Here is a 14662-nt window from a genome sequence, read left to right on the forward strand (position 1 = left end):
TTAATCCGGCTCTGCCGGGAAGGTAAGCTCTGCAGCAGGACCCACTGCCGCTGCCGCTATGGGAGATGGGAAGACGCGTTTCACCCGTAGATTCCGGGCTTGCTCACTTCCTGTCCCCCCCAGCGGCAGACTTAACAGCATCGTATTATAATCCCTATAATAAGGAAGGGCTAGATAGGTAAATAATAGTGTACCAAATTCAGTTTAAAAAAGGTAAGTACCTGAATAAAAATTGTCTATCCTACTTGAAAGAAATGTGAATCTGCTAAAAAAAAGGAGAAAAGAAAGGAAGGTAGTAATGCAAGAACTGATAGATATATATATATATATATATATATATATATATATAAAGAGGGGACTTAAAAATTAATTTATGTTATTCAAATGAGGGCAAGATGAACATGGGATGAACTAGGAAATAATATGGGAGAGGAATAGGATAATATGGATAAAGGACCAAAAGGAAACTAATTGTTAAACCGAGCAGAAATGAATGAAAGGAGATTAATTATATTTACACATCAGATTTGTGCAGAAGACTATATCTGTACTTGCACGCATATGAGTGTATGTATATAGGAGCATATGTAAAATATGGGAGGTGACATATAACTGAGTAATGAAGTAATACAGCTAACTGGGTATTAAAGCCCACTGTATGTGGGCTGAGACTCAATGACACACAGCCTCTCGCTTGGGGGGCTAGTCTTTAGGTGTCCTATGGTCATGAGGGATGTTAGAAGTGTTGGCATAAGATATGCATGCCCACTCCCTATAGGAATAGTGGAAGGAGTCCAGAAAAATAAATGTGATTATAAAAGGGGGTGTGATGGTTTACTAGTGCTAACAATGGGATGGGACAGATTCACCTATACAGAGTGACTAGTGAAATGCATTTATGGGTTCTAATACCCTGGTAGGTATATTAATTGGTGACCAAGTGCACTATCCAGTTGTGATCCCAAAGGTTGGGGCAGAGAAAATGTGCCAAACAACACTGCAAGCTGTGGTATGAAAGAAAAAAAAAATGATTACATGACGTGTGTAAACCGATGTCAACAAAATGAAGATACTTAAAAAAGTCTGTGGTTCAAATTGTGACTCAGGAAAAGTAATTTTCTGATTTGAGGTATTCAAATAATAATGGGTAAGTATATCTTATTCAGATATTATGATCAAAGGAAGGAAAATATATTTCTTTAAAGTGGAATATTGAATATTACTGAGAAGTGTAAGTATGTGAGGATCTGCAAGGGTGAAAAAGTGAAAACTAGTGATGCTAAAGTAAAAAAATATTAGAAAAAATGAGTGTATCTAGTGTGATACAAAATTATTGAAAGGAAAAATACTTATGTTGCTGTTACTCAAATAAAAATGTTGAAATTAATTATCTCATTCTGTCCTGTTAGTTTGAGACCCCCTAGTCAAAAGGTCCAATTACTCTCTTTTCTGAGGAGTTCCTGTGTTACGTCACCTCCAGTAATGCCCAGGTTTACCTAAGCCAAGAATCTTCATGTCATTAGTTGAATTCTGGGGATGTGTATGGAAATGTTTGGCCACCGATGTGATTTTTTTCATTTTAATCGGATCGGAGGCTGCATTTCGGATGTTTCCAATGTGTTCCAGGATTCTGAGGTTAAAAGCATGAGTTGTCATGCCTATATATTTCGTCCCACAGGTACACATAAGGCAATACATGACTCTGCTGGTAATGTAAATGAAATATTGTTTAATATTGATTGTCTGCCTGTATTTGTCTTCTATTGTACTGCATTTGTAGATGTATGAACAAGCTTTGCATGAACCGCATGGAAAAGTTCCTGTATCTTTATATGGTCTTCTGGGGTGCTTGACAAAGTGACTTTTTACAAGGTGATCCCTGAGGTTTTTGGATCTACACCAGCTCATCTGATCTCTGGGTCAATGTGAGTAGCTAGGTATGGATCCGATTGCAGGATAGGGTAGTGTTTCTGTATGGCGTCCCTCAATTCACGCCATTCTTTACAGAAGGTCCCAACAAATCTGAGTTTGGTATTATTTTTATTCTGGGGTGGTTTATTAGTGAAAATCAGTGTTTCTCTCTGGGTGACCATTTTTCTGCACATTTAAGTGACCTCTTACTGTATCCACGGTTGATCAGGCGGGTCGTAAGTTTCTTACGCTGAGATTTAAATTTGTGGTCCTCAGTACAATTTCTTCTGAGCTGGAGAAATTCCCCTTTGGGTATATTTTCTACCGTCGGTGGGAAATGTGAGCTTGTCTGTAGCAAAATGCTGTTAGTAGATGTCTCTTTACGGAACTGTTCATTTGCTAGCATCCCATCTGTTGCCTTATAAATGTTAGGATCCAGAAATGATACTTTTTCTGGGCTGATGATGTGGGTCAATTTAATATTAAGGCTGTTGTTATTGAGCTCAGTAATGAATTCCTCCAGTAGTGTTTTGCTCCTGTCCTAGAGGATGATGATGTCATCTATGTATCAAAACCAGCTTAATACATTCGTGGTATATCACTCATGTATTTCTTGGAAGACATGCTCTGCCTCCCACCACTCCAGGAAGAGGTTTGCGTAAGTGGGGGCACATGTCACCCCCATCGCTGTACCCCTTACCTGGATTAAGAATTGGTTTCCGAACGTGAAATATTTCCTTCTTAGGATGTATTCTAGAAGTTCTAGTAGGAATTCACTGAAATTGATATCCTCATTGGTCCTAAGGCAGTATTTAGTGGCCGCTATGCTCATATATAAGGTCTCTAAGTCCAAGGTAGCTAGTAGATATTCTTCCTCCATCCGGACTTCCTGAAATTTCTTGAGGACATCAGAGGTGTCTTTTAGACATGAGGGTAACATGAGTATGTGTCCTCTCAAATGGAGGTCCAAAAATCATCTGTGTTGTTCTAAAAGCCCCCCAGTCCAAAAATGATAGGTCTCCCTGGGGGTTGGTCAAGCCTCTTGTGCACATTGGGTAATAAATAGAAGGTAGGAACCTTTGGTTTGGTCACTGTCAAATACTTGAGTTCTTGTTTTGTAATAACCCCTTGAGCATTGGCCTCTTGGATCAAGTGAGTGTATGATTGTGTGAATTCCTCTGTGGGGTTGGAGAAGAGCTTACAATAGCAGGTGGTGTCATCTAGCTGTCTTTTGGCTTCTCTTGTATACATCTCTGTAGGCCACAGAACAATATTACCCCCTTTATCGGAGGGTTTTATTTCCACATCTTACCAATCTCCAATTTCCTTTAGGGCTCTCTTTTACCTGGGTTTGAGGTTGGAGTTTCTAATTCCAGGTCTGGTAAGGTTCCTTGTGTGCATCGCATCAAATTCAAGTGACACCATGTTAAGAAAAATCTGTACCTCTGGGCTGAGATTGTCTGGCGGAGAAAATGTGGACTTGATTTTGCATGCAGATCATGTTGATCTAGTGGGATATGATCCATTCAAGGATTCTTTCTGTAGTTCCTCCAGTGTCTCAAGGGCCTCTTGTTCTTCTGCTGGTAGTGTATTAAATTCCTGCTGAGAGGTACTGGTGTTAGTAGTGTAATTATGTTGTGCAAGTAATTTTTTGAGTAATAGTTTTCTTCCAAATAGCCTTAGATCTTTCTCCGATATAAATCTATGAAAAGATTCCATGGGAGTGAAAGAGAGACATTTGCTTAAGATAGTCTTATGTTTTTCAGACAGTGGTTTATTAGACAGATTTATTATCTGGAGGCTATCTAGAGGTGGGGGATCCTTACTTTCGATTTGCTCTCATGGGATATTGAGACATCCTCTATGTTTCCCATCTTCCTGTGCTTTTTGCTCCCTTTCCTTTTCTTCTTCTTGTTTTATATCTGCCTCTGTTTCTCTGGCTTCCTCCTAAAAAATACAGCTCCCCATATGTGTCCTTATCTCTATAATATTGTTCTGTGTTGCCTTCTTGTTCTTGTGAGGTTTTCTCGCCAGCTGAAGACTCTATTTTGGGTGAACTGTAATCTCCTTGTGGTTTTCTTTAGGGGTTATAATGCAGCTGTGTGTTCCACTTAAAAATAGTCCCTTCTGTCTCTACTGGATTTATTGCATTTTTTATCAATGATGGTTTGTTCATATTGATCTAATTCCTATCTATTATGTTAAAATGTTGACTGAAAGGATGTATCCTTCTACCAGGATTCCAATTTCTTGCCAAGTTCCTCAATGGCTTTCTCACATTGGTTTTAAAATAAGGTTGTCATGTTTTATTAGTAATTGAATTAGGTCCTGGGAGCATTTAAGTATTTAAGTAATGCTGCTTCCCATTCCTTCTTCAAATTGTCAGTAGCCAGAGGAAATGCGGGAAAGACTTTGGGTCTCAAAACTCTAGGACTGATTTTTTTGTTTGGCATAGTTGGTAAGTGTTGTGATGTCCCATGGGATTCGAGACTGTCTATATAGGGTGTTTCTAAGTTTATGTAAGTCATCATGCCAGTTGTAATCAGTGTAATACTTCAAAGTACTGCAGAATGGATCACCCTCTGTGTCCATTAATCTAGGATTGTTAATGAGCTCATCCTTTAGAGAGAAGTTGCTCATGATAATGGAATGAAATGTCACAGAGGATGCTAATTAAAACATGGTTAATAGGAGATACGGGGAAACAGATTCCCCTGAAGTGTAAGATTAAACTGTGCAGGAGTCAGAAACTGAGCATAACTTAGCATGAAAATACAGTAATGAATAGATTGGGAGGAGAAGGATCCTGGCACTGGTAACATTGCAGCACATGCAGCGGCACCGCTCTCGGTTTCTAGTTCATAGCACGGGACAGCTGCTGACCCGCACCCACCAGCCTCTCCCCCACTGCCCCCTTACAACCACATGCTTTTTTCGTCACACTGCGCTATCTTGAATAGTGTGTGGCACATACCAATATTGGTATCTGATTATATGGTGCCAAAATCTTCGTATTACTGGTCTGTGTAAAACAATATGCATTCTTTGACTGATTACAGTAAAAAGGGTTATTTGACATCTTAATTAGTTTACACATTAGTGTTGTGTCCCATATGGTAACTACCTGTTTTTTTTTGTCTTGTATGAGAGGCATTTTTATTTGTTGACACATGTATGTCTTTGTTTTCCACAAAGACATACAGTACATACCCCTAGGTATATTTCACTGATAGGAACAGTGCTGGACATTTGTTACATGTTTCAATGTGTCTTCACCACACAATGTTGGATTTTTTTGTATCAATATAACTGGGAAAAGCATACATTTGTTTCATTCTGTTGAACAGTCACCTTAAAACCTCATATATACCCGTGGGCGTGATTTAACACACATGCCTTTTTGATTACTTTAGTATCACCCAAGTCTGGTTCAGCAGATATACTGAAGATTTTCTTTGCCACAAATATCATTTGTTATAGGTTCCTTTACTTAATTATTTCCCTCATTATTCTGGGACTCTCATTAGTGATCCAGTGAGCCTTATTGCCTATGGCAGTTTTCCAGCTGGTGGGTCTAGACTCCCTGCTTAACACCAACAGCAGATCCCACCTTACACTCTATTAGGTCTACTGACTATGGTCATTTTTTTGTGAACTCTCATCAATGATTCTGGAGAAATCATAGTAGGAATTCCTAGCACCTACTATCATACCCTACTGCATATGCCCAATCTCGTCCGATCTTGGAAGCTATGCAGTATTGGGCTGGGCCAGTACCAGACAGGAGACCACCTGAGAATACCCAGTGTAGCAGGTCAAAGTACTGGGGAAACTCTGGTCTAACATTGACAGCAGATTCATCTTTTTTTCTCTATACTTTCTGCCAGCTCTCTTGGCAATCAGCTCCTAAAACACTTTTCCTTCATTCTATGATCAGAACCATGACCTGTTGACAGTTTACACTATATTGTCTACTCAACTGATGTATAGGCGATCCAGATGTGTTACTGAAAGGACATAGTTATCCTTTTTATTACAGTGATAATGATCAAAAGTTTGACTAACTGATGTTTGATACTTTTGGAATATATGCATTGTTTATTCAGCTTCTGCATAGTTTTTTTGAGGGATTATTGAGAGATAATAAGTATTCTCCTTAACAGGAATTTGGTGTCCATCCAATCTGGGACAACATTTATCTGAGTATCATTATATGCTCAATCCAGGGCACCACTGGGTAGAATTATCCCAGTTAGGCGTTTGTTAAATCACTCTAGCACTTTCACTGTATGCCTCATGTCATCATCACTCAGGAGTTAATAAACGTGGTTCTGAACCTTTTATTTGATATCCAATGTACACAGGTGTGCTCTTATAAGTCCAATTCAGGAACTGTATCTTAGCATATACATTCCCGCTACCCCTGCCGCATTGAAATATTGTCTGATATTTTTTAGTATATAATAATTAATTTTCATGGGGAAGATATATTTGAAAGAATTGAATAAAAGGTACATTTTATATTTCTGCAATATTACAGACTCATACGAGTTCATTACAGCTTAGTTTTTGAAGAGTGCACCAAACAAAAAAATCTTCTTTCTTTTCTTTGTTTGTACTTCAGGTACAAAATGTCAACAAGGTCAAAAGGTTGAGATGATAATGGGCGAAACAAAAAAGATTGACACAAGTTTTTATTTTTATTTTTTGTGTCATTTTGTATGTGTAACCATATCTAAGCACAACCGAAGTAAACATGTTACTTCAAGGGGTTACTTCACTCAACACACTTTAGGCAAGATAGTTTGCTCTGCTACCACTGTACTTGATACAGGTTACTATTGGCAATCATAGTCCATGTGGATAGTAAATCAAGCAAGGTTTAAAACACATGAAAAAACAAAAAAAACAAGTGTTGATAATTTATTTGTGTGTCGACCATTGTCACGTTAACTTTTTGACTATGTCAGCCTTTTGTATCTGTCATCTCTAAGCATTGTCTACCTTTTACCTGTTGACCTTTTGACTGTGTTGACCTTGTGCACCTGTGGACCTAATGCATATGACCCATATGAGGTCAACCTGGACACTGCCTATACTTTTTTTACAGAGGCAGAGGTACTGTAAATCATCAATTTAATTAACACCATTACAGAGTGCTAGAGGTAGTAAAAAGAGGCCAAGGAAAATATCAATAACTGGATACATATAGTATCTGAAATCTCTTCCCAATATCATGCAATCTTGTTATTATATTAAGGGAATATTTCTACTGCAAAGTCAGGCTATTTATTCACTAGGTCAACATTTGCAATGTTGACACCACAATGTTAACAGTTATGATTTTATAATGCCAACAGGCAATGTGTTACCATTCTTTCCTCCTAGACTAGAATGATTATTGGGTAACTAGTTGGGAAAAAAAAATCAAACACTCATATCTCCTGCTAGTTGGGACAACCATTTTTTGCCATTTCTCGGCATGTAGAATCAAACACACAATTATTGTTTGGTTCCACACACTGGCCGGTTATTTTGATTATTGATTATTGCAAAGATGCCATTCTGATGTATGGTCAGCTTAAGTTTCTCTTCAGGATACTGAATACTGGATACTTTGCAGTGGCGGAACTTGCGCAGGGGCAGCCGGTGCATTGTACCGAGGCCCAGCACAATGAAGGGGCCCACAGCTGGCAGCAGTATAATGAGTCAAACTGACCCATTATACTCCGGTCACTGCTACGCAGCGGGCAATAATGAAGAGGATGCGCCAGTGAGGTAGCCATGGCAGTGTCAAAGGAACTGAAGGGCGATGAGATCAATCATCACTCTTCAAACTGGTGCCGCACTGCGCCGCTGTGTCAGTGTGTCATATACCTGTGTGTGCTGGCCGCTCAAAGCATGCTGGGAAGAGGGAGGTGGGACAGTCACTGGGGCTCTGAATTCACTGGAGTGGATCATAGGCAGTGAAGGGTTTGATCAGCATCTGTCCTTGAGAAAAACACCATGCGCGGTGTTGAAACGTCGGACTGTAAGATGTTTATTGATTAATACACAGTTTTTTTTATTGAAGCCCGTGGAGTGCCGCCTGTGTCTTTCTTGTGCTGGCAGAGGATTTGTCATTTGTCATTAGCCATATGTTGCTTTATATTACCATAAGGAAGGCACCCCGGTATTAACATTATTAACTCAGTTCCAATTATACGAGACATATATATCTCTATCTATCTATCTATCTATCTATCTATCTATCTATCTATCTATCTATCTATCTATCTATCTATCTATCTATCTATCTATAGTACTTATCTAATTCTATTAGTAATTCTTGCCCCCTGAAGTATCCATAGTTATTATCTGAGCAAACTCACCTGTAAAATAAGTCACCCGTTTTTTTTATCAAATTCAACATGGTCACTGCACAAGACTGCAAGCTGCAATCACATCAGCCTGTCCAGGACCGGAATTTATGTCATGAACCCTCCCTGCAAACGCGTGGACATGCCTGCGTTTTTACAAACACTCCCTGAAAACGGTCAGTTGACACTCACAAACGCGCATGCGAACGGATCCGTTGCACAAACCCTTCGCTGAGCAGCGATCCACTTTGTACCCGTGTGACGCGCCTGCGCATTGTGGTGCATACGCATGCTCAGTTTGTGCCTGATCGGCCGCTGTGCAAAAATGCACAGCAGCGATTAGGTCTGAATTACCCCCTCTGTCCCCTCCACACATTATCCCACTCTCTATCTTTTCTCTTTTCCTTACTTCTCTACATAAATAACTCCAATATGATATTTAGAAGGTTACACAGATGGAATTATTGTTGCTGTTTCTACTGCTAAAGATTTGAACTTGGAAAAGTTTTAATCATGTTAAGCCATCACTAGTCTAGCACTTTCAAAACACAGCTCATTTAGAAAAAAAAGATCTTGAAGATTTTGAATTAGTTACATTATATTCCACTGCTAGAATAAAAGTCCTTCCAACAATTGGAATTCTAATGAGCAGTATTTATTACAAGACATTTGGCTATTTTCTGCTTCTCTAGATCTATTGTAGACTGTATTACATTTTCAGTAAAAAGCATGTAATTTCCATTAAATTAATTGAAAATGCACAGAAAATTGTACTGACCTCCTCCAGGCGATTTTGAAGGCTGTTCAGTGCTGTGGTCTTATTGTTGAACTGTCGTTCCATTACTTTTTCGTACTGTGAAAAATTTAATAAAAGGTAATAAAATACAAATTACTGTATAAATTACAATGCTCATTTGCAAATGAAGTTGACCCTTTAAATTCTAAGAATGAAATACAGCATTTTCATATTGAGTCTGTTGTTTTATCTGTATATATTATATTTCCATTGCCATAAAAATGGTTTGTAACAAATACAGTGACATCGTCAAAGATAAATTGCTAATTCGTCTGTACTAATATAGAACAGAACAAAAAGAAAACAGGAGAAGAAATGCATATCAATGTGGTGGTAATTCAGACCTGATCGTAGCAGAATTTTTTTTAGCAGATGGGCAAAACCATGTGCACTGCAGGGGGGGCAGATGTAACATGTGCAGAGAGAGTTAGATTTGGGTGGGGTGTGTTCAAACTGAAATCTAAATTGCAGTGTAAACATAAAGCAGCCAGTATTTACCCTGCACAGAAACAAAATAACCCACCCAAATCTAACTCTCTCTGCACATGTTATATCTGCCTCCCCTGCAGCGCACAAGGGTGGTCATTCCGAGTTGTTCGCTCCCTGCCGATTTTCGCAGTGCAGCGATCAAGTGAAAAAACAGCAAAAATGCGCATGCGCATGGTACACAGCGCGCATGCGCTAAGTACTTTCACACAAAACTTTGTAGATTTACACAAGCTCAAGCAACGTATTTTCATCGCTCAAGTGATCGTAGTGTGATTGACAGGAAGTGGGTGTTTCTGGGCGGAAACTGGCCGTTTTCAGGGAGTGTGCTAAAAAATACAGGCGTGCCAGGTAAAAACGCAGGAGTGGCTGGAGAAACGGGGGAGTGGTTGGCCGAACGCAGGGCGTGTTTGTGAGGTCAAACCAGGAACTAAACGGACTGAGATGATCGCAGTGTAGGAGTAGGTCTGGAGCTACTCAGAAACTGCAGGGAATTATTTAGTAGCAGTTCTGCTAATCTTTAGTTCGCTATTCTGCTAAGCTAAGTTACACTCCCAGAGGGCGGCGGCCTAGCGTGTGCAATGCTGCTAAATGCAGCTAGCGATCGAACAACTCAGAATGAGGGCCAAGGTTTTGCCCATCTGCTATCAAAGGGGGTCATTCTGACCTGATCGCTCGCTGCCATTCATCGCAGCACAGCGATCAGGTCAGAAGTGCGCCGGCGCATGCAAAACAGCTGACGGCTTTTGTTGCCTAGCGATTGCCTCTGCCTGATTGACAGGCAGAGGCGGTCGCTGGGTGGGAATAGAAAGAAAATCTCTATTAGACTTCGGTTACACTGCAAGATGGACTATGATGTCTATATCATCATATGCCCGTGTGGGCTTTACTACGTCAGAATGACAACCCGTTGCTTCAGAGATCGTATGGCGAACCATCGATACTCCATACGTATAGCTTTAGCTACTAAAGAAACAGATAAGCCTGTTGCTAAGCATTATGCGCCTCTTGGACATTCAGTATCAAGCATTAAATGCATGCTTATTGATCATATTTCTATTCCTACACGCGGTGGTGATCGTGAGAAACTTCTACGCCAACGTGAAACAAGATGGATTTACCAGCTTGACACTGTTGCTCCACGTGGGCTTAATGAATATAATCCTTATAATACATTTTTGCGTTAGGGGGCTATGATTGCACTAGTGGAATCCGTATAAGGCAGGTATCTTGTCTTATCTGACAGGAGCTTTTCCTGAGACAATATGTGGTGATGTTTCAATACCCTAAGTCTTTTTTCTTTGGGGTTTGTCCGATTTTTTATAAATGGAACTTTTAATGTTTATATGTTGTCTTGTTTGTGACATTTGTGTGGGTTTATGTCCATGTGGCTCCCTATTACCTGGCAAATACCACATGGGTTCATTATTGAGAAGTTAATTTTTTTTTGCTATAATGAATGACAGTTTGGTTTCACAAAATTTGATGCAAGGGCAATTTTGCCAATAGTTAATATGGCGCCAGAACAGCGTGTTTATTTGTCTACATTATAAAGGCTTGAACAGGGCCATTTGACGCTTATAGCGCCACTTCCGGTTCCGGCTTCCGGTCACCTGATGCGTTCCACACACTGTGGAATGCACAGTACTTCCGGTCGCGGCCGTGATTATTTGTTTCTTGTCTGTTTTCTTTTTAAAGAGCAAATTTGTAAGTATCCTTGGTTCTCACTAGGCTAATCGCCTGCTTAGCAGGTCCATGAGAATGAGTTTACTCTTATTATTACTAGAGATGTGCACCGGAAATTTTTCAGGTTTTGTGTTTTGGTTTTGGATTCGGTTCCGCGGCCGTGTTTTGGATTCGGACGCGTTTTGGCAAAACCTCCCCGAAAATTTTTTGTCGGATTCGGGTGGTTTTTAAAAAAAAACAACCCCACAAAAACAGCTTAAATCATAGAATTTGGGGGTCATTTTGATCCCATAGTATTATTAACCTCAATAACCATAATTTCCACTCATTTCCAGTCTATTCTGAACACCTCACAATATTATTTTTAGTCCTAAAATTTGCACAGACGTCGCTGGATGACTAAGCTAAGCGACACAAGTGGCCGGCACAAACACCTGGCCCATCTAGGAGTGGCACTGCAGTGTCAGACAGGATGGCACTTAAAAAAATAGTCCCCAAACAGCACATGATGCAAAGAAAAAAAGAGAGGTGCACCAAGGTCGCTGGATGGCTAAGCTAAGCGACCCAAGTGGCCGGCCTCCCTCCACATTTTTGTTCTCCATCTTTTAATGTGTGGAATTATATGCCAGTAATATATCAATAGCAATGGCCTACTGTACCGTACTGCTATATATATATATATATATATATATACTGGTGGTCAGCAAAATTCTGCACTGTCCTCCTACTATATACTGCGCACAACTACAATGCAGCACAGATATGGATAGTATACTTGATGACACAGAGGTTGAGCAATGGACTAATGTACCGTACTGCAATATATATATATATATATATATATACTATATATATATATATATATATATATATATATACACTGGTGGTCAGCAAAATTCTGCACTGTCCTCCTACTATATACTACGCACAACTACAATGCAGCACAGATATGGACAGTATACTTGACGACACAGGGGTAGAGCAATGGACTAATGTACCATACTGCTATATATATATATTGGTGGTCAGCAAAATTCTGCACTGTCCTTCTACTATATACTGCACACAACTACAATGCAGCACAGATATGGATAGTATACTTGATGACACAGAGGTAGAGCAATGGACTACTGTACCGTACTGCTATATATATATACTAGTGGTCAGCAAAATTCTGCACTGTCCTCCTACTAATTACTGCACACAACTACAATGCAGCACAGATATGGATAGTATACTTGACGAAACAGAGGTAGAGCAATGGACTACTGTACTGTACTGCTATATATATATATATATATATATACTGGTGGTCAGCAAAATTCTTCACTGTCCTCCTACTAAATACTGCGCACAACTACAATGCAGCACAGATATGGATAGTATACTTGACGACACAGAGGTAGAGCAATGGACTACTGTACTGTACTGCTATATATATATATATATATATATATATATACTGGTGGTCAGCAAAATTCTGCACTGTCCTCCTACTATATACTGCGCACAACTACAATGCAGCACAGATATGGATAGTATACTTAACGACACAGAGGTAGAGCAGTGGACTAATGTACCGTACTGCTATATATATACTGGTGGTAAGCAAAATTCTGCACTGTCCTCCTACTATACACTGCACACAACTACAATGCAGCACAGATATGGATAGTATACTTGATGACACAGAGGTAGAGCAATGGACTACTGTACCGTACTGCTATATATATATATACTGGTGGTCAGCAAAATTCTGCACTGTCCTCCTACTATATACTGCGCACAACTAAAATGCAGCACAGATATGGATAGTATACTTGACGACACAGAGGTAGAGCAATGGACTAATGTACCGTACTGCTATATATATATACTGGTGGTCAGCAAAATTCTGCACTGTCCTCCTACAATGCAGCACAGATATGGAGCGTTTTCAGGCAGAGAATGTAGATATTTGCAGCACATTGTGCACAGATATTTGCAGCACACTTAGCACAGATATTTGCCGCACACTGAACAGTGACCACAGAAACTGAGAGAACGCAGCCACATCCTCTCGCTATCATCTCCAAAGCACGAGTGAAAATGGCGGCGACGCGCAGCTCCTTATATAGAATACGAATCTCGTGAGAATTCGACAGCGGGATGATGATGTTCGGGGGCGTTCTGGTTAACCGAGCAAGGCGGGAAGATCCGAGGCTGCCTCAGAACCGTGTAATATGGGTGAAGTTCCGGGGGGTTCGGATCTCGAGGAACCGAACCCGCTCATCTCTAATTATTACGAGAGATAAGCGCGTTCGGTTCGTTGAGATCCAAACCCCCGAACTTCCCCTATTTTACACGGGTCCTAGGCAGCCTCGGATTTTCCCGCCTTGCTCAGTTAACCCGAACGAGGACGAACATCATCATCCCGCTGTCGGATTCTCGCAAGATTCGTATTCCATATAAAGAGCCGCGCGTCGCCGCTATTTTCACTCGTGCATTGGAGATTGAACAGAGAGGACGTGGCTACGTTCTCTGCCTGAAAAGCTCCATATCTGTGCTCAGTGTGCTGCAAATATCTGTGCTCAGTGTGCTGCAAATATCTCGTTCTCTGCCTGAAAAGCTCCATATCTGTGCTCAGTGTGCTGCAGATATCTGTGCTTAGTGTGCTGCATTGTGGGGACCACCAGTATATAATTATAGTAGTACAGTACAGTAGGCCATTGCTGTATCCTGCAGCTCCGTGTCAGACTCAGTTGTAGACAGTATCCTAATCATCAGTGCTCAATATCTGCTGCATTGTTTTGTGACCAGTATATACTATTGTATATATTATATATAGTAGGACAGTGCAGCATTTTGGTGACCACCAGTAGTAGTACAGTACAGTAGTCCATTGCTGTATCTTGCAGCTCCGTGTCACTTCAAATATCCATATCTGTGCTGCATTTTTGTGAGCAGTGTATAGTAGGACAGTGCAGCATTTTGGTGACCACCAGTAGTAGTACAGTACAGTAGTCCATTGCTGTATCTTGCAGCTCCGTGTCACTTCAAGTATCCTTATCTGTGCTGTATTGTTGTGAGCAGTATATAGCAGGACAGTGCAGCATTTTGGTGACCAACAGTATATAGTTGTACAGTACAGTAGTCCATTGCTGTATCTTGCAGCTCCGTGTCACTTCAAGTATCCATATCTGTGCTGCATTGTTGTGAGCAGTATATAGTAGGACAGTGCAGCATTTTGGTGACCAACAGTATATAGTTGTACAGTACAGTAGTCCATTGCTGTATCTTGCAGCTCTGTGTCACTTCAAGTATCCATATCTGTGCTGCATTTTTGTGAGCAGTATATAGTAGGACAGTGCAGCATTTTGGTGACCACCAGTAGTAGTATAGTACAGTAGTCCATTGCTGTATCTTGCAGCTCCGTGTCACTTCA

The 14662-nt window shown here is 40.3% G+C and overlaps 1 protein-coding gene and 1 pseudogene across 1 annotated transcript in view; one reads left to right on the plus strand and one right to left on the minus strand.

Annotated features, from left to right (window-relative positions):
- The window catches only part of LOC135050104 (EF-hand calcium-binding domain-containing protein 14-like), a 327290-nt gene that overhangs the window by 228778 nt on the left and 83850 nt on the right, over positions 1-14662 (minus strand). Inside the window, exon 7 of the mRNA XM_063956272.1 lies at positions 9049-9123. Coding sequence (XP_063812342.1) covers positions 9049-9123 — 75 coding nt within the window. The remainder of the gene's footprint in view (positions 1-9048; positions 9124-14662) is intronic.
- LOC134947733 (5S ribosomal RNA) lies at positions 5611-5728 on the plus strand (annotated as a pseudogene).

Source organism: Pseudophryne corroboree, chromosome 1 (assembly GCF_028390025.1).
Source record: "Pseudophryne corroboree isolate aPseCor3 chromosome 1, aPseCor3.hap2, whole genome shotgun sequence".
NCBI classification, from domain to species: Eukaryota; Metazoa; Chordata; class Amphibia; order Anura; family Myobatrachidae; genus Pseudophryne; species Pseudophryne corroboree.